At 42.0% G+C, this 20291-nt stretch overlaps 1 protein-coding gene across 2 annotated transcripts in view; it reads left to right on the top strand.

Moving 5' to 3' along the window:
• The window catches only part of MKLN1 (muskelin 1), a 102519-nt gene that overhangs the window by 50057 nt on the left and 32171 nt on the right, over positions 1–20291 (top strand). For both annotated transcript variants that reach the window (XM_039571222.1, XM_019292238.3), the window contains 4 exons: positions 472–584; positions 15996–16208; positions 18084–18305; positions 19836–19965. In XM_039571222.1, coding sequence (XP_039427156.1) covers positions 472–584; positions 15996–16208; positions 18084–18305; positions 19836–19965 — 678 coding nt within the window. The remainder of the gene's footprint in view (positions 1–471; positions 585–15995; positions 16209–18083; positions 18306–19835; positions 19966–20291) is intronic.

Genomic DNA, 20291 nt, shown 5'->3' with positions numbered 1-20291 from the left:
TTGTAGTTGAAGTAGATTTTTCTGTCTAAGGGATGGACTAAACAGAAAAGATTTGCTGCTTCTATCTCAGAAATCTTGTTGATGTATAAATCCTGCACCAAGCGGGGCACAGGCTGAGATGTCATTGACAGACTACATGCACAGGATCCAAAATGTTAAATATTGTTCATTTGTCTGTCTGGAATTTTAATCAGAAGGCTGTGGGTTTGATTGCCTCTTATGTAAATGTGGAAATAGAAAATGACTCTGAGAATTGGCTGTCTATCAACCCTAAAATCTTCCATTACTAAACCAAACCACATTTTTGTCTTGATGACTCGTTCCATTCAAAGAGGAGTGGTGTTTTCAGTAAAAAAGAGTTTAAATTTCTCTTCTGATAGTCTCTTTGTCACAGATGTTTTGTGGGCATTAGCCTGTTTAAACACATTCTCTTTTTAAAATAAAACTTTTTTTTTTTTTTTTTAATAATAGAAACTGTTTATTTGTTTGGTGGCTGGGATGGAACTCAGGATCTGGCTGACTTCTGGGCATACAGTGTGAAGGAAAACCAGTGGACCTGTATATCCAGGGATACTGAGAAAGAGGTAAGTTCTGCAAACATCCGTATTTTTTAAAATACATCAGTTGTTGCCCACAAAAATGCCCCTTCTAAAGTGCTTGTGTTGAAGTTCAGCATGAGGTGAGAGCCACAGAGTTCAGACCTTCAAGTTCTGAAGACTTTTGAAGTGCTTATGTGGGGAAAATGTGAGCTGGAGATGGCTTTGAAGTGTTCAAGATTCCTGGAGGGGAAAAGTTTATTTCTCAAAAGCAGAAAAATCAGCTCAGTGAGTAGAGCACGAGTTAAATAATTTAGTGTGGCTGAACAGTGAGACTTATCACAGAATCACAGAATGGTTTGGGTTGGAAGGGACCTTAAAGATCATCCAGTTCCAGCCCTGCTGCCATGGGCAGGGACACCTTCCACTGGAAGGTTGCAAGAACTTGCTAATGAACATTTCAGACCCGATCCTGGTGTTCGAGCTTCAGAAACAATTTGTTTATTTTTTTAGCTTCTGTCAAAAATGAATAGAAATGGACAACTACCAGATGGAAATCTAGAGGACAGGGGTTACTGCCAAAGGCTACACAACCCTGAGAGCTTTCGTGGAATTCATTTGAACCATTTTCCTTGGCCTATTTTGCTCAGTATTTGACAATATGAAACCTGAAATGAATGTAGCTTGGGTTATAGGGCGAGACAAAAAAAGTCCAAGACCTTTGGCCTGTGTAATTCCTTTCACTGTCCGCTGAAATCTTCAAGTTCTGTGTGGTTGTTGTGTTTTGAGTTCATTAGTTGTCTGTCAGAGGACAACTCATGCCACCTTTTCTTGGAGGTATGAAAAGTTTGAGATCCCTCCACTTTTTGACAAATTTGGGAGTTGATTTCCTCAACTGTTTGAAAACAGTATAAAAATGTCTTGTTTCTCATTTGTATTTCCCAATTTCTTGTCATGGTTAATTTTGTGATCTTCCTTACCAGATTAAATAACACTTTAATATTCTCATTTTTTTCATGGCAAAGGTTTTTAGAGGTTGTAATCAAGTAGGACAAATAGCCTGAGCTGAAAAAAAAGAATAAAATCTCACAGGCATTTCCTGTAGCCTTCAAATCTCTGTGTCATGTACTTACTGATTGGAACATCCTTTACAAAATGGGCAACATGATACTCTGGTTTCTGTCATAACAAAGCTGTGGAGAGGTAAAATTGTTATATTTATGTAGTGTTTAGTCAAAAAGGGGCTACTGTGTTTTCTTCCTGCACAAGCCAGTATGGGTCAGTGGTGTTTAAGGGATTCATTTCCTTTCTTGCTGGGGTCACGCCACATCCAGTTGAGTTTCTGTAAAGCTTAGGAGGCCTGGCTGGGATGTTTTCTCTTTAGGTTCCTCATGCCTGACTCCAGCAGGATAAAACTGGAATGGGAGGAAGGAGGGATGCACAAAAGGAGGGCTGTGCAGGAGACACAGTAGAAGAGTTGGGAATTGATGTGATTAAATGATTATAAAGGGATTTTGGAGGGAAAAATGTTAACAGAGTGTTATGGAAGTTCAGGAAATTCAGGTGGAAGATGGGAAGGGTCTAGGGGAGAGAGGAAGAAAGAGGAATTTTTAGTAAGTGGAGACTTGTTGAATCTATGAATGTATGAGGAATTTTGAAGAAGGGATGTACTTAATAGAGAAAAGTGTAAAGAAACGTGGGTGTCTTTAGAAGGGGAATTCTGGAAGGACTCTCTGCGACAAACTTGAGAGGTGGGGCCCCTGTGAGCCTCACGGAGTTCAGCAAGGCCAGGTGCAAGGTCCTGCACATGGACCTTCCAGGGGGTTGGAACAAGATGATGTTTCAGGTCCCTTCCTACCCAGACCATTCCATGATTCTGTGATATATTCAGCAGTGTTCAAGAGGCCTCCTGAAGTGTAGTCCAGGGTTTTGGTGACTTTCAGAGGTACAGTGAACTGGCAGCAGCTCTACTTGGAAACCAGCAGTGGGTTGTGGTTTGTTTTTTTTTTTTTCCAAAGAGATCTGGATGAAACCTGATTTAGAAATGAAAAGGTCAATCTCAAATGTTGAAAAGTAAATTCAAAAACAGAGACTCCAGATGTTTCTCTAATAGGGACATCACTGTTCACAAACAATTTGCAAAAAGGAAATGTCTGTTGACATGGAATTTTAAAAAATATTCAGAGTAGATTCCAGTAGAGCTTAATCTTATTTTGTTGTATTGTGCTAGTTCTGCTTCTGGCTTTTTTATTCTAATTAATCAGTGACAGTGGTTAAATTAGCCACTCAATAATTAAACTTGGACAAGAGCAAAATATGGTGAAAATTGCATCCTGTCCAGTGTTATTGTAGGGATAATGCACAGTAATGCTTTTGGGATAAAGGTACTGGCAGCTTCTATTGCACTGCATTAGGAAAAGGTTGTTTGACCTTTTTCTAAAAACTTTTTTGCTGCTGTTTTTCAAAGTTTTCCAGTGAGGTGTCTCTTTGTCACCTGAAGTTGCATTTGTCTTTTTTAACAATTAGACCACCAAAGCTGATTTTCCATAGCTCTTTTTCATAGAATCATTGAATAGTTAAGTTGGAAAACCCCTCTAAGATCAGCTCCAGCTGTTCTCCCAGCACTGCCAAGGCCACCACTACACCATGTCCCCAAGTGTCACATCTACAGGGCTTTTAAATCCCTCCAGGGATGGGGACTCCACCACTGCCTTGGCAGCCTCTTCCAGGGATGAACACCCCTTTCAGTGAAGAAATTTTTCCAAATATCCAAACTCAACCTCGCCTGGTGTAACTTGAGGCCATTCCCTCTCCTCCTGTCCCTGTTCCCTGGGAGCAGAGCCTGACCCCCCCTGGCTGCCCTCTCCTGTCAGGGAGTTGTTGAGAGCAAAAAGGTCCCTCCTGAGCCTCCCTTTTCTCCAGGCTGAGCCCCTTTCCCAGCTCCCTCAGCTGCTCCTGGGGCTCCAGCCCCTTCCCCAGCTCTGTTCCCTTCCCTGCACATGCTCTACCACCTCCGTGTCTGTCTTGTATGTCTGGACAATATGCTCAGGGCACTGCTGGAGTAGCTGATCACTTACAGCCTGAAAAACAGGGTGTGGAGGACCTGCTGGTGAACACACCACCACTGCTGATGGACAAACAGACCCCACCATCCCTTCAGAGTATTCCAGCAGGGCTCTTGCTGTCCTTGTCAAATCCTTGTCCTCAAGCCTGAATCCTTCCAGGGAGATGCTCCATGGAGCAGCTCAGGATCTCTCAGCTTACCCACAGCTTCTGTCTCTGGAGTGTGTGACAGCTCTGTGAATAAGTTGGCACAAGGCCCAGCCAAAATATATTTCATTTAAGAGCCTTTAAGAGTTTCTACCCTGAAAATCAAGGTGGAATGTTCTGACAGATGCTGTTGTCTTCAGGGTTTATTAGTGGCTGTAGATCAACAGACCTCTTCAGGATTAGGGAATAAATAGTTTTAAAAAAACAGACCTTGTCATTCCTTGGACATTTTTATTCTAGGCCAGTGTCAGTTAATAGAGAAAGTTAATGTGTATGTTTTGATGTCTATTTCTAGTTTCCAAGCAGCAGCTTTCTCTTTTGAAGGGTAATTTAGTGAAATTCAGTGCAGAGGACAGTTTTAAGCATAGGAAAGACTTCGTTTGGTGTAAATTGATAGGCGTGGGGATTTTGAAATAGGATCAAAATGCTGAGGGATGTTGATGCCTCTGGAGATCAGATAAATGAGACTAAAGTAGTGTGATAGTTGGCATATTTTGTGTGTCGCTGGTATTCCTGTACCTTGTTTTAGCATTTCCTAGAGACCAGAGATGGGGGGAGCTCCCTTCAAACAGTGTCACTGCACTGATTGGTACCTTCTGTGCTGCTTCTTGGAAAATACATTGACTCATCCTCATTCTGGCTTCTTCAGAGAAAAGCCCTGCTCTCAAATCAGCTCTGTGAAGGACATGGAAATTGTGTAAATGGGTTAGGTTTAGGTGACACTGTGTTTCTCTCAAAAATTTTTGAAGTGTTTTCTTGCTGTAGGTAGAAGTGAAGGTCTTGTCATGGTTTAACTGCTTGAGAAGATAAATCTTTCCTCACAATGAAGGAAAGTGTAGGTCAACAAGTGCCTCCTGTTCCTTAGGTTCAGAATGATGTAGAGAATGGGTGTATTGTGAGGTGACAGTTTGCTGTGAACACCAAGTGCTTTTCCAGGATGCTGAAAGTAAAAGCTGACAAGTGTAGAAAGATCTCCTAATGGTGAGAGCCAGGGGGAATTTCAGCTGCTATTGTATTTCCAGTTAAATTTTCTCCAGTCTCTGCATGCATTTCCTTACATTTGTTGACATGGATGAATTTACCCAAAGCTTTCAGTGTTGTATTACCACAGAAGCATTTTGTTAAGAGTTTGTGACACCTCTGACTGGTTTTTTGGGTGTGATGCAGCAGTACATGAGCTTATAAATGTAAAGCTTTTACCCTATGCTGTTCGAAGTGTAGGAATTGAACTAGTCTCAAATATTGACTTCTTCCCACAGATGGTGATACAGTTTGGAAGACACTTCAAGTGACTTGAGGGGCTTTTTGTTTCAAATATTGTGATGTTTACGGACTTGAGATCTAATACAGTGAATGTGCCATGTCCTACTGCTGAGCAGTTCCAGTGGTACAGATGCTCAGTTGTATGAGATGCCTGGTGCCACAAAAGCACATAGGGAGAAGGCAGCTGTCCCTGAAAGAAACTTGGATACTGCAGACATACCTCGGAGCCAACTTCCTAAATAGTGCAAATGCCTACAAAAGTAGGGACAAAGACGGCAGATGCTGAAGTGAACCAAATGAAAAGTATCCTAGGCTGATCCTAAATATCACAGGCTAATGGTTTGTTTTCCTCCCTATTAGTAGCATAATGGCTTAAAATGTTCTAAGCCTGTATTCTTTCCCCAGAATGTTAGAGAGAGACTTTCACGTATGCCTGACTGACATCCCCAGTGATTTCCACTTAGGCAGCCTAAAGCACAAAGACCCTGTTGAGGGAGTAACACCTCAGCTTTTAAAAATAATTTATTTTTAAGTAAACATTTTGGAAAAGGTTTTCAGCTTTTAAAGCTGATTTATGTGTGCCTCCAATTCTGTCCTCTTAACACTGGTTTATTTGTCTTTTTTTTTTAACTTTGACATTTTTTTTAAGGAAAAGATCATCCATATTTGAAAACAGCTCCAGGTCTTAAGTTATTCAGTTCCCTCACTGGGTGCCTGTATTTCTTGCTTCCAGCATGAAAAAAAGCCCAGAAAACAAGCCAGACTTCAGTTATTCCTCACACCAGATGTTTGAATGTGTGGAGGTCCCTTTCCTCCACACGCTGCTGTTCAAGTCAGTCTCGTGGAGGAAGAGGCATTAAATAAATGCCTTGTGCCCGGTGTTCTGGAGGCTGCACAACTTTGGCAGCCCTGGAGCTTGTGCGTGCCAGTCTTCAGGTTATACTGAATTTCCAAGTCATCATAAAGCTTTCAGTTGCAAAGTAAAACTACTTTTAGTCCTTGAAGTAATGCATCAGGCAGAGTTGATTTGTGGCGTTTATGTTCCGATAAAAATCATCACTTCAACTGCAGCTTATGATGAGTTTAATGCTCTGATCTCTGGTCTGGAATGGAACTTTATTTTACTTACATGGCTTTATTAGGACATTATTGCATCATCCTAATGCATTTTGCAGTTCCCTGTGAATAGTAGATGAGGCAGTGTAGAGTCATTCTTGGGTGGCTGTGGATGCATTTTGGGGGAAAACAACATTACCGGATTGTCAGGTAAAGATTTAGTGAAGAGGCTGATATTGGTACAAGGAATTCTGATTTATATCCTTTTGGCTTTTAAAGACACAGAAATATGCACCTGTGAGATGAGCCAGCTGGAATGTCAGGACCCCTGCATTTCACACTGAAGGGATTAAAAGAAAAGGATTTTAAAGAAACAGGAGAATATGTAGAGGTAGAAGGAAAACTTACTCTTTTGCCAGTGAGTGAAAGTAGCTTTACACACCAGTCTGCTTTGCCTTGCGAGTAGAGTAATGTCTTATTTCAGCTACACTGAGAGACTTTTTACATTAATGTTACATTAACATTCCTCAGTCTGTACAAATACAGAAATCCCTAAAGAAATACTGGTTATCCCAAGGTGGTAACATAGGGGAAGCAGTCTCAAGTAGTATCCCAGACAAATCTGTAGCTAAATTGTCTGGATAATTACATGCTTGAAAATGTAGTAAGTTTTTGTGGACCATACTACTGAGGTATCTCAGTCACTGGATTTTGGAGGTAATTAGGAATTGAGCTTTCTGGAGTGTCTCAAGAGAACTTACTGGCAGAATGGGTGGTGCAGTGATGTGTTGAGTTCAGACCTACCTGAAAGACCTTAGTGTGTTTAATAGGACTTAATCCATGAATTTTCCAGGGCATGCATATGATGGAAATGTTACTGATATTGGGCTCTAGGAAATGAAACAGCCACTCTTATGACTTGCTTACTCCTTTGGGTGCAAACTACTCTTTTGTCACCTGTTTGAAACTGTCTCTACTTTCTCAGAAACATCTGAGAGCCTGTGTCTGTTGAAGGATTTAGACTTAGAATTTCATGTTTGTCTATCACTGACATCTCAGGGACAATTAATTAAAAAAAAAAATCAATTTCCAAAAGTGTAACCTTGCTGCATCCTCACCTTTGTGGCTAAACAGTTTATAAGCAACCATTTAAATTTTTTCAGCCTTTTGGTCTGCAAGTGGGGCTGTAGCTCAGCTGAGTAGTTTGTGTCTATGGAAAAATCTCTCTTGGCTGGACCTTTGTTGGCCATTGTTACTGGTAATGAGAGGACAGCGTGAACTTGTGGTGCATGCAAAAATGACCTCATTCAACATCCTGCAATTGTTAATGGGGTTAGTTAAATTCGGCACACAAGGGATGTTGTCCTGAGGGCCCATCTCGGAGCTGGTGAAAGCTCTGCTTCTCTGGTGGGTCGTCTGTTACATTTCATCAGTGTTGCTGAAAGCAAAGCTGAGGAATGAATGTGGAACAAACTGACAATTTACTTGGTAAAATTTAAGAAGTTATATGTTTTTTCACATTTCACCAGTGTGAGCAGCACTTGGTTTGCAGGTGGATTGTGTCTTTTGTTAGAAATAGCACAGAATTTATGTCCTTTCACTGCAAGGTTGCCTTGTACTGGGGTATTCCCTCAGTACTTCTCTTGTTTGCATTTGTAAGCTGAATCACAAAGGTTGAATGACTTTTATTTTTGACTGTAAACTAAAGCCTGTGCAAGACCTTCATACACATTCCTTCAATCTTCTTCGCGTAAATGAAAGAATCCCAGAATGGTTTGGGTTGGAAGGGACATTAAAGAAAGATCAACTCATTCCAACCCCTGCCGTGGGCAGGGACACCTTCCACTATCCCAGGTTGCTCCAAGCCCTGTCCAGTCTGGCCTTGGACACTTCCAGGGATCCAAGGGCAGCCACAGCTTCTCTGGGCAACCTGTGCCAGGGCCTCACCACCCTCCTGAGTAGAGAATTTCTTTCTAACAGCTAATCTAAAGGTCTCCTCTTTTAGTTTAAAACTGTTCCACTTTGTCCTGTCACTATCTGCCTCTGTAAAAAGTTCCCCTTAATCTTTTTTACAACCTCCTTTTAAGTACTGAGCGGCCACAAATTATTTCCTACTCTTTGCATGCTTGAAGATGTGGAGCTTTCTTCCCTTTTCACTGTCCACTGGCTGGTAAGATGTCTTGGTGTACTGCAGCATGAGATCCCTGGTGTTATGTATTGCTGGAAGGCCTTGATGGTACCTTGGTATGAAAGCAGAGAGCTCAAAAGATGCAGGAATGTGGCTCCTGCACTGGCAGTTCCTCTGGCATTGTCTGCCAAAGCCGTTTCTGCACTGTAGGGGAAAAGTCAGGCAGCACAGCTGTCAGAGCACAATGTTGGTGCTTTGGAAAGTTCAGCTGTGAGGACACACTTGGTCTTTAGAGGTACCTTGATCAGGGCACATCAGAAGCCGGAAGATCATGTACTAATTCATTCCTTTATAAAAATACTCTCAAATTAGTTATTTCTGCAAGCAGGCTGGCAGGGAGGCTAATAAATAAAAATTTAATGGGAATAGAGCATTATCTATTTGTTTTCATAGCAGTGTTCCTGTGCTGCACTGAGTCTGTGCTGTGATAAACCTGTGCTGATCCCTGAAGGATGGAGCAAAGACTTGGAGTCAAGTTCATGTCAGACTGGAAGGTTGGGCTGTCAAGGGTCATCAAATCCAGCCCACTGCTGTCATAAGGATCGTGTCGTATGATCTCTGAGCCTGATCATTTGACTTATAAGCTTATTGAACCGTCTTTCAAAAATAGAACATCAGGCCATTTATTTTTTTAATTCTAACTTAAGCAGGGAAAGTCTCTTTGTGGCAGACTCAGCTCAAGGCTGTGCAGCATCAACGGTGGGAAATTAGGACTGTCCCAAATGTGAGTGTGCTTTTAGGAAGGGGAGAAAAAAAAAAATCTTCATCCTGTTTAATTTTATTGTTTTCCCATCTTGAAGAGATGTGCACACAAAAGTGTGTGCTAAAAGCTGCCTCTGACTTTAATCTGCTCCATCATGTCTGAGTCAGATGCCCAGAGAGGACTTTGCTGGTAAATCTGTCCCGTGGCATCTCTGCAGGAGGGCACCAGTAAGCAGATTAGCCATAGCTCAAATTCTGTGTCAACTGCCTGACCGAGGGTGCCTTCCCTGTCTTGGCTGTGCCTGGACTTATTAATAGTTGATTACAACTTTTTGATATCCAAACCTAGTATTTATCGTAAGACATTTAACTCTCCTGTGTGAAAAATTGTGTAAATTTGTGGCTTTCCAGTACTGGTCCTGAGGAGTTTTCAGCATCATGACTCTTAGACAGATTCTGGTCTATTTGGTAGGCTTCCTAAAACATTTATTGGCAGAAAATATTTAAATTATATATAACAGTTTTCTAGAGAAGCAGTGGCTGCCCCATCCCTGGAAGTGTTCCAGGCCAGGCTGGACAAGACTTGGAGCAACCTGGGCTACTGGGAGGTGTCCCTGCCCATAGCAGGTGGTGGGACTGGATGAGCTTTAAGATCCCTTCCAACCCAAACCATTCCATGGTTGATGAATTTGCATATTCTCAGAAATATTCTTTGTAACTGGTAAAGCAGCCTTAAAATTAAATTGGAATATCTGTTATTTTTATAAACAGTGGCAAGAATCATGGAATGTTGAAGGTTGGAAGGGACCTTAGAGATCATCTAATCCCAAACCCCTGCCATGGGTAGGGACACTTTCCACCAGACCAGGTTGCTCCAAGCCCCATCCAACCTGGCCTTGGATGCTTCCAGGGATTATTTGCAGAGTAATTAAATGAATGGAGTGTACATTGAGCATCCAGAATCTGTTTTTTGGAGCTAAACTCCCATTTTGTGCTCCTAGAAACATTCAGTCCTTTGCTGCATCTACCCTGTGTGACATCCAAAGGGTTTTAATCTACTGCTGGAGCTGTCAAGTCTTGGACATAAAAAGACACAGGTGGAACTGCTTTCTGCCATCCTACAGAGTAGGAAATTGGGATGTGCTATTTAAGGGAGGGTCTTTCACGTTGAAGAAACCCTTACAGAGGGCTCTGAGCCCCGCCATGTGCCCATGCTGGGCTGCTCTGTCCATGAGCATGGTTGAGATGCTCCTGTTGTGTGACTGAGTGTGCTCTGGTGGTTTGGTGCTCCTGACACAGCATCGGTGATTTTGTGGGTGATGGGAACGATACATCAGCTCCCAGCTCCTTCTGGTTTGTGTTCTGGGCTGATGTGCCATCCAGATCCTCCATGCTACCATAAAAAACCCAGTAGATTAAATTATTTTATTATGTTCCTGGCGCCATTAGGTTATGAGAAACTTAAAATGCCTTCTGTGAGTAACTTGTATGGGATGGAAGTGTTCTATTTTGTTGTGTGGCTGCAGTTGTTTCTCTTGCTGAATTTAGTGCTCAGCTAGAGCAAAGCAAATCTTTGCTACAGCTCAGATGAAACATTTTGGGAGCTATTAGCTGTAGACCGGCATTGATAAAGCACTAACAAGCTCTAATCTTAAAGCACATGGACTTGAATTGATGCCAAGAATAATATGCATTTCCTTTCATTTTCAAGTTTATGGAGAACTTTCCCTTTTTTTGGGGGGGGGGGGGGAGGGGTGGAGGAGGAAATGAATTATACTCTGAAACTGGGAAATGAGAGCAATTAATCTCTGCAGTTGTGTGTAGGCAGGAGGGACTATTTGTTGCCTGACAGGCTGCTCTCAGGACTGGAAACAAAGTAGGTTGTTTGTGTCTTTTTATGTCCTCGTCCTAGTTTGCTTTAGGACAAGAGCATTTACCTCATGATGCTTATTTTTGAACTTCATACTGGAGGCAGTGTTCACATTCCTCTCAGTCTTTTACAGGACCAAGAACGGAGAATTAGTCAGCTGTTCTTTGTTTGTATTTCCCTGACTCTTGAACAGGATCCAGGCTTGCTCCTGAGATTTTTCATCTGGATTGGTCTGAATAAAACAGATTTTTCTTGCAACTGAAACCCCTTTATTTGCAAAAGGTTATGATAACCAGAAGAAGCCAAGCTCCCCCAGTTTTTGTTTGGGATGGGCAGTGGAACCGCCTTCCTGCGGTCATGTTCACATTAAAGGAGGTTCATAGGACACTTACTTAAAAACAAACCAAAAAATGAAAGCTATCATGTTTGTGCCTTAGTGGAGCATGCCAGGATGCTGTTGCTAAGATGATGCCTGCTGATTCTGGCATAAATAATGATTTGAGCAGACCCTACCCTAAGGAGTTGAGTCCCAATCCTTTCTCCCCTGTATAGGAACAAATCAATTATTCTAAGGAGGCGGTGTTGTCTCTCGGTGCTGTTGTGTTGCTTTTTGAAAACGTTTTGTAAGTTAGTCCTTAAGTGGGATAATTGCTTTCAGCATTTGCAAGTTAAATGAAGAAAGCTCTAATTAGATTTTATAAAGTGGCTTAGCATGTTGAGAAGGCTTTTCATAAAGTATACTGTGTATTCACTTGGCATTGCACAATTGAATTTCGTGTAGCACTGACGAAACCTAAAAATCCTATTTGGCCCTGGGTGCTTAAAGGATTGAAAGCCTGTCTTAAGTGCTCCTGACCATACAGACTGTCTTCCTTTCCCCACCATCCCACCCTCACCAGGACGTTTATCTGTGTTGTAGAGACCAGAGAAGTTGCATCAACACCAACCTGTTTGAGGAAGAGCCTTAGAGCTGGGCATAAAGCTTGGTATTTTGTAGCACTTCCAAATGGGACTCTGCACATGCTGTTTAATCTGTTTTAGCTGTTATTGTGCTCTGCCGATTGTATGGTGGAGCTGGGTGGCACAGAGCCACTTTGTTCAGGTCAGTCCTGGCTCTGTGTGGGCATTTATTGAGTCCCACACAAACCCAGCAGTGCCTGTGCTTAGTCGTTTTTGGTATTGTTTGGTGTCCTGTAGGTTAGAAATGTGATATGCTAATGCTTTCCTCTTGCCATCACAGCCTTGGCAGCAGCTGAGGCACAGGCCAAAGCAGCGCAACGCACTGCTTGCCATTTTAGCCCAGTCACAAGCCCCTTTCACGTGGGGTTTCTGCAGAATGTCTGCCAGTAGCTTTCTGATGAGAACTGGAAGGAGTCCCCAGAGCCAGTGTTTGTTCAGGTCGTTTGGGTGCTGTTGGTGGATGTGACTTTTAGAGTCTTACGGAAGATGGGCTCTGTTTGGGAAGGGACACCTCTGCTACCTCAGTCAATCAGGTCGTGAAACTTCATCTGCAAAAATGTAGATTTCATGTGTCAACAACTTAGAAGAAACCAGATCTAAAGTAAAGCACTGAGTCATAGAATCACAAAATGATTTGGGTTGGGAGAGACCTTAAAGACCCTCTAGTTTCACCTCCCTGCCATGGACAAGGACACCTTCCATTAGGCCAGGCTGCTGAGGGCCCCATCCAGCCTGGCCTTGAACACTTCCAGAGATGAGGAGTCTTGCATGGGTTTGTTAGGAGTTCAGGTAACCACAGAAGCAGCTGATCAAAACCGTGACTTGGTGCTAAGGCCTGAATTTGAAGAAGGGTGTAGAGATCTCTATTAAGATCCACTCAGCTTGGGACATGAACTCATGGATCATGACCAGGCTACATCCTGGCAGGGAGACAGAAGTTTGTTCCTTTGCCCTCTAGCCATGCTTGATCTCTTCAACCTTAGGTTAGAGAGTCATCTCTGTCATGGTCCAGTTTTTCTCACTAGTTGTTTTTAAAGGGTCAGATTTCTTTGAACATTTGTGGAATCAACAAACTTTCCCATTTGAATTTACTGGATTGCTGTGTCCATGACAAGTTGTGGCAGTGTGTTCCTTTTGTGAACAACAGGCTGCTGTTGTAACCACGTGGAGCACACGGCTTTGCATGAACACTCATAGCCACCCACGGGCTCTTGATTCATCACATGTGCCTTGAAGCGTTTTACTCATTTGCAGTGTCTTTCTAAATGGACATTGTGTCCCTCCTTGAAGTACATACGAACTGCAAGGACTGCCATGGTCAAGCTGAACTCAGAAGTGAACACAGGTTTAGACCTTCCCCCTTTTCTGCCTCAAATGTCAAACTAGCGTGTACCATTGTTAATGGAGTTATTTACTCATTTTGGTAAACATGTAGGCTAAGGAGGAAACTTTTGGCAGGTTCCATGTGATCTTGTGAGTGGTGTGCGGGCAGAACTCCAGTTTTCTTTGAGAACAAATTTTGAATTGGATGAAGTTTCCTGTATTACAAGAGATAGCTCATGCTATGGCAGGCTCTGCAACTTGGTGAAGTTCTTGAGTGAGCTTGAGGTGATGAAGATTCTGTGTTTGTAGAGATGGAATGTTAATACCTTAAGAGATCTTTAAAAAAGTAGATGTGGCCAGGATGTAATTCAAGAAAAAAGGTATTTTTCATGAATTCTTTTCTCATTTTAAAATAGTCATAGGAAATCTGTATGTTGTATATTTAGTGTAGCAACTGTGTTGTTGGTGCCAGTGCCTTGAAATGGGAGTTGAGTTGTGAAGTGTCTCAGCCTTGTGTCTGTGCGCAGACAAATTTTGGTTGATGATGTAGCTTTTTGAGGCAAGGCAGGGTCTGGAAATTGCTAAATTGGAGATTTACTCTTGAAAGTGCCAAAGACATCATTTGAATGAGTTTGGGAGGATTTAATTTAGTCCACATAGAGGTCAGGGAGTAGGGGATGATTCTTAAATTGTCCAGTTCAATTAAAAAACTGCAGTGACGTGCCAGAGGGGAGGCTCAGAAAGCGCAAGGTGGGTCCTCACATCTCACCTACAAGGCAGCTGTGCCAAGGCAAATACGTGCTCATTGGCAGAGGACTGGTGCCATATCCCTCAGTGTCCCAGCTCCATGGCTTGGGATGGACTTTGCACACTGGGGTGACTTATTTGTGAACCAGGGGCTGCCTTTGTGTGTGTGTGCAGGTTGGTGCTTCACATGCAAAGGTACTCCCCTGTGTGTTTGGAACAGGGCCCTCTGCAAGATACTGTTTTTGTATTTTCTAGGAACAAAGTAAATTGTGTTGTTGCCTTCTGTGTCATCTTCTTCCACGTGACCAAAGGCAATCAATGAGCTTTTGCTGCATTTCAGGATTTTATGCTAATACTTCACTGCTATCAGTACTTTTTTTTTTTTCAGAAAAGAAAATTATCTTAATTGCCATGAAGTAACTAATCCTCAAAGCTGTAATCATTGCCGACATAATGCTTCATATTTACCAAATATGAACAATTCAGTTCACCTCTTCACATGGTCTTTTGAGTTACTGTAAACAGTTTCCTGGAACCATTGCCTAATCAAGAAATTGAATTCTGTAACATGAATAGTGCAGGCTTTTGACAACAAAGATGTAATGCTTCCTTTCTTCTTTTAGGCAATTTAGTGATGTGCATTCCATTAGTGTACTTTAAATTTCAGTAGAATTTGAGTGAAAGGGTACAATTATGCAGATTTTTTCATAAGGCAGTACTTGGTAGCACATGGAGCAACTATTGTGCTGATTATTTGGTGTGATATGGCTACTCTTCTTTAACTGTAAGTCTTCAATAATGATTTTAGTGATTTGCTATATCCTTGCCTACTTGCCTAATCTTTACTTTTCAATAATTTTTAATAGATTTTTTGGTATAGAATCCCAGAATGGTTTGGGTGGGAAGGGACCTGAAAGATCATCCAGTGCCACCCCTGCCATGGGCAGGGACACCTTCCACTATCCCAGGTTGCTCCAAGCCCTGTCCAGCCTGGCCTTGGACACTTCCAGGGATCCAGGGGCAGCCACAGCTTCTCTGGCAACCTGTGCCAGGGCCTCCTCACCCTCACAGGGAAGAATTTCTTCCCTGTATCTAATTTAAACCTGCCCTCTGTCAGTGGGAAGCCATTCTCTGTGTCCTGTCACCCAACTGTGTCAAACTATAGAATTGATCTACACTCAGGTTGTGATGTTTTTCTTTTTTCTGATATTTTGCACATAAGGCTTTGTACATCTTCATTTCTAATGTTTTGGAGTACCAGAATATCACTCTCATGCTTCAAGAAAAAGAGTATGAAGGCCCTTAGAATGAGATTTGGGAAGCAGAAAGGAAACTGCCCAGGACTGTGTATCATCATCATAATGTCATTGAATAAATTACTTCATGATTTAACTTGAGCACTCCTGGATGGATTAAGCCCATAATAATTTGACATGGGGCACTCTGTGTGTTTCTCTTGAAGATCATAACTCAGGGCAATGCTGCTTACCGTGGGAAACTTTCTTTTAGATGGAGGCTGGGAGGTCCATATCTATTTGTGAAGGACAGGGAGTGCTTTTGTTACCTTCCCAGAGCCATTATGGGATATGATTGCTTGGGGGAGTGTCTGCTTATGATCTGTTAGAAAACAGCCTATTAATAAAACGGAGGCTCTTGTAATAGAGCACTTCTTAATCTTCTTCCTGTGTAGTTATTTATAGGCTGTGACATCTTAATTTGCCTCTCATGTGCATCGACTTCTGTTATTTTAAAAGATCAAGTAGTTTTCACACGCCTCTGAGAATCACTTCTGGGAGAAACTGACTGTTTTCTAAGGAATCTGACAAAAAGGGGTTCAAATCATAAGTTTGTTGTGACAAACACATTAAGGTTTTTGCTGGTGTCTTTCTAAAGGACAGAAGTTATGGGATGTGCTCTTGTAGCTATTTATATATTAATCCTGTATTTGATTGCAAGCAGATTTTCCTGAATTCCCCAAGGATTTCTAGTTGCTGCTAATACTTATTTTCCCTTAGCGACCTACCTGGAGCAATATTAAATCCATTATTCTCCTTATTTTTGTGGTCCTTTCCTTTCTCAGAGTGGTCCCAGTGCCAGGTCCTGTCACAAGATGTGCATTGACATCCAGCGACGGCAGATATACACCCTGGGGCGGTACCTGGATTCCTCCGTGAGGAACAGCAAGTCCCTGAAAAGCGACTTCTATCGCTACGACATCGACACCAACACCTGGATGTTGCTGAGCGAGGACACTGCAGCAGATGGAGGCCCCAAGCTGGTGTTTGATCATCAGGTCAGCCACACTCATCCTCCTACTGCAAGTTCTCAGTGTTTAAAAGTCAGTTTCGATCTAGTCTCTGCCATTTCAAGGTGCTGCACCAGGTAACAGAGCAGGGATGAGGAGGGTGTGAGCACTCAATTAAATCCTAATAGCATTGCTGCTCAACGCCACTGGATGCTGGTGTTCTAATCAAACTGAGTCAGAAGAATCATAAAAACCTTTGCAGACAAATGCATTTTATTAAGACACGTTTTATTAAAGCTCAAAGCACAGTTCATCTGGTTTTAATCAGTCTCCTTGAGCTGGGTTTGCAGACCTGCCTGCCCAGAGGGCCTTGGGGAGCAACCTGAAAAGCTGTGTATTGGTACCTTTGGAAGAATACTCCAAGCAAGCTGCTGGAATGAGGCCAACACAGGAGCAGGATTCTTTCCAAGCTGGTTACTTTAAGAACTGTAGAATGTGCTTGAGTTGTAAAGATTGAAACACCTTAGAGGAATGGCTACTAATCCTTTAAAAAGTCACATCTGTCCACGTGTTCAAATTGAAAACTTCTTTACTTATGTTGTGTTCAGTGGTTTTTGTCTACTTGAAAAAGGTATTTTGTTCTCAATTGATTTTTTTTTTTTTTTAAATGAAGCATCGCCAAGAAACAGCACATCAGTACTCATTTTTAAAGCAGCCCAAGATCTGCTTTTATTGGTACTGGCTGTTTTGTAACCAAAGCTGCTGTTTGCCAGCACAATGTGCCTTTCTGCTGACACCGAAAATTAAAGATACGCCATGTCTGCAGAACAAAAGCCAGTCAGTCTTTCTGTTCTATTAATAACCAATGCCAGTCTCTCAGGTGTTGGGGAAGAGGCACAAGGAAATTGTCAGCTGGCAAGGCTACTCTGGGTACCTTGTTTTCCTCTTGAAACGATTCCTTTTTATCCTGTGCTGTCTCTCAGGAAAGAGGGGCCTCACTGAGTTCTCTCAATCTACAGCTCTTCCTCTTCTCTCCCTCAGCACCTACTGTAATTTCAGTTTTTATTTAACCTTCAGAAATGTGCTGCACTAGAAGTGTTTTGAGTAGGCTTTGCTGAGTAGCATCTCTATCTTACTGTAATCTTGTCTGTTGGTTTGCTTTTTTTTTCCCCCTCTGGTGTTCTGTAACCCTCTGCTTTGCACTTTGTCTGAAAACATCACCTGGAGTCAGGGAGTTTGGTTTGGTTTGATCTATGCTGCAGTGCTTCTCTTGTGTGCCATAAGCTCAGTTCAGGTTTGAGGGTTAAATATATAAATATATTCCATGAGGAATCTTTGGCCAGGTTATGCCCCTACTTTGTGTTCCAGTAATGGGGGTAACAGTAAATGTGTGCTTGGAATGGAATCACAATAACAAATCACAGGCTGATTTTTGCTTCAGTTGAGTGGTGGGCAGTGAATTAGCAGCAGTTTTGAATTTCTTCCTTGCTCAGCCATTGCCAAAGGTGATACTCTGTTAACTCTCTGGCTATAAGGATGTAGCTTGAAAAGATCCCCATGGATTTTTTCTGTGGAAACTATGGATCTATGGAAAAGAACCCTATGAATCCTTGTGAAAGACTCTCAAGTACTTTTCTCTGAAATCAGCAGGTTTTTTAGGTGATGAAGGGTACATTTAGTCCTTTCTTTGGCATATTAAATGGCATATAGAAATTAGGTTTGTGTTTTAAATTTCTTTTATGAGATTAAGACCTGACAACCATGAAATTGTGTGTCCTTTCCTGTTGGTTGGAGGCTCAGGAAATGTGCAGAGCAGTGTCTTAACTTAGTAGGCACTGCTTGCAGGAGAGGCATGTTTAAGATTAGATCAGAGTGTTCAGGTCTTGCTGTGCCAGCTTAAAACTGCTTCCCTGGTTCTTGCAGATGTGCATGGATTCTGAAAAACACATGATCTACACCTTTGGAGGCCGAATTCTGACCTGCAATGGCAGTGTGGACGACAGCAGAGCCAGTGAGCCCCAGTTCAGTGGCTTGTTTGCTTTCGACTGTCAGTGCCAGACGTGGAAACTTCTGAGGGAGGATTCCTGCAATGCCGGACCCGAGGATATCCAGTCCCGGATAGGACACTGCATGTTGTTCCATTCTGTGAGTATCCACACCCTACTTTGATTTATGATGTCTGACGTGAAGGAGAACATCTGGTTTTGGTTTTTCTTGCAAGTTTTGAGCTCTTTTAATCTCCTGAGCGATGTGTTGTCTCAGTTAATTTGATGTTTGCTGACATTCTGATGCTGCTTTAGTAAGTGCAGCAGGTGCTAATTCAAGTTTAGGAGCTTTCATGACTCAACTGAATAAAATTTCAAGTGAAAATCAAGGTGAATTTAAAGGAGTTGATTTTAGTGGAATAATAGTGAGTAGATCCAAAGGCTGTGGTTCAGTTTGACCCAAAAATGTGTTCTTTTTAAGTTAGTAGAGGAATTTAGAAGCTTCTGATCTGGTAGATACTCTTTGTTTTTACTGGAATGGGACTTACTGGGTGTGCATTGAGTTGCACAGGCCTCAGAGCCCTTGGTGCTGGAGCATCAAGCTGCTTTTTGTTGTCCTGAGCAGCTGTAAACAGCTGGGGTTATGGACACTCCATCCAGAGCCTCATGGAGGAGCAGAGGGGTGGGGTGTATGTAGCATTTTACTCTGTATTGGGTATTAAAAACCACCTTCCATTGCCTTTCCAGCTGTGTCCATCAACCACATGTCTATTTAAGAGAAGAGAATTAAGGAGAATTAAAATAAATGTGATGTTTAAATATTTACTAATACCACCAATTCAAAACCCACCAATTTGAAGAAATTGCTGATTTTATTTCTCTTCCCCTTTCAAGTGAAAGATCAGAATTTTTATAGTGAATACTGGGCTTTCAGAGCTTTCAATTTTATTTTTGTTTTGAATGGTTCTTTAAAATCTTGTGGAAAAACATATTGCCACACAAAATTCTGCACAGGGCCTTGAGGACCTTTCAAATAGGTGCCTGTGGTAAATGTAAGAATACTGGTTTCTGTAAGCACAGGTCATGGAAGTTTAAGTCCTTTTCTGTTTTCTCAACCATTTGAAAGAAAAATAATCTGCCTCTTACGGACTTTCCACTTGGCAGACTTGAAAGAAGCAATAAACCTGTTATTCTTGGCTTGCTCCTTGCCATTTGCCTGTACTGAATTTAGTAATCTGCTGGTACCTGGATGGTTTCTCCTACAGTCTGTCTTTTGTTCCCATTGTGTTTTTAACAATGAATTTATGATGGCTTTTAGAGACAGGGCCTGTTAATTCCTTAATAATAAACTTGAAAGATGTGCTGCTGCTTTAATGGTGTGAAGTTAAAGCATCAGTTAAAGCTGGATGAGGCAGGGCTGCAGCAGTTACTTGTGTGCAATGATTTTAAACTTAGAAGAGACATCTCTGTTCCTCTTTGATTCATTAATGACTGCCCCTGCATCCCTGGAAGTGTTCCAGGCCAGGTTGGATGGGACTTGGTGCAACCTGGGATAGTGGAAGGGGATTGGAACTGGCTGGGCTTTAATGTCACTTCTGATTCTATGATAAATATTTCTGTTAATGATCACAGTTGACCAGCATACTGTCTTGAACTTAAAAAGACTTTTCTTTTCTGCCCCCCATTCCAGAAAAATCGCTGCTTATACGTATTTGGTGGCCAGAGATCGAAGACTTACTTGAATGACTTCTTCAGCTATGATGTGGACAGTGACCACGTGGACATTATCTCAGATGGCACAAAGAAAGATTCAGGGATGGGTAAGAGGAAAACTACATAATCATTTCTTTCTGTTTTTACAAATGAGAAATACCCTGTGAAAGATGAAATACTGTAAAAGGAGAGATGTGCAAGTGAAAGGCCAGGGTCAACCTGTGAGGTTAGGTTGGCATCCTTAACTAACCCTCCACACCCAAGTAAACTGCACAGAATATAGGTTAAACTTATGCCAGCTCTTCTGTTCTTTCTGTCATTTGACACTCCCCTTCTTGAGCACAGTACAAATAATTGATGCATGAAACCACATAGCACCTCAAAAGGAAAAAAAAGCCCAGCAAAGTAAGAAGTAAAAATACCTCTTCTGAAA

Source organism: Corvus cornix, chromosome 1A, assembly GCF_000738735.6.
Source record: "Corvus cornix cornix isolate S_Up_H32 chromosome 1A, ASM73873v5, whole genome shotgun sequence".
In the NCBI taxonomy this organism is placed as follows: domain Eukaryota; kingdom Metazoa; phylum Chordata; class Aves; order Passeriformes; family Corvidae; genus Corvus; species Corvus cornix.
The sequence above is the reverse complement of the archived record's forward strand: the minus strand, read 5'-3'. Positions and strand labels throughout refer to the sequence as shown.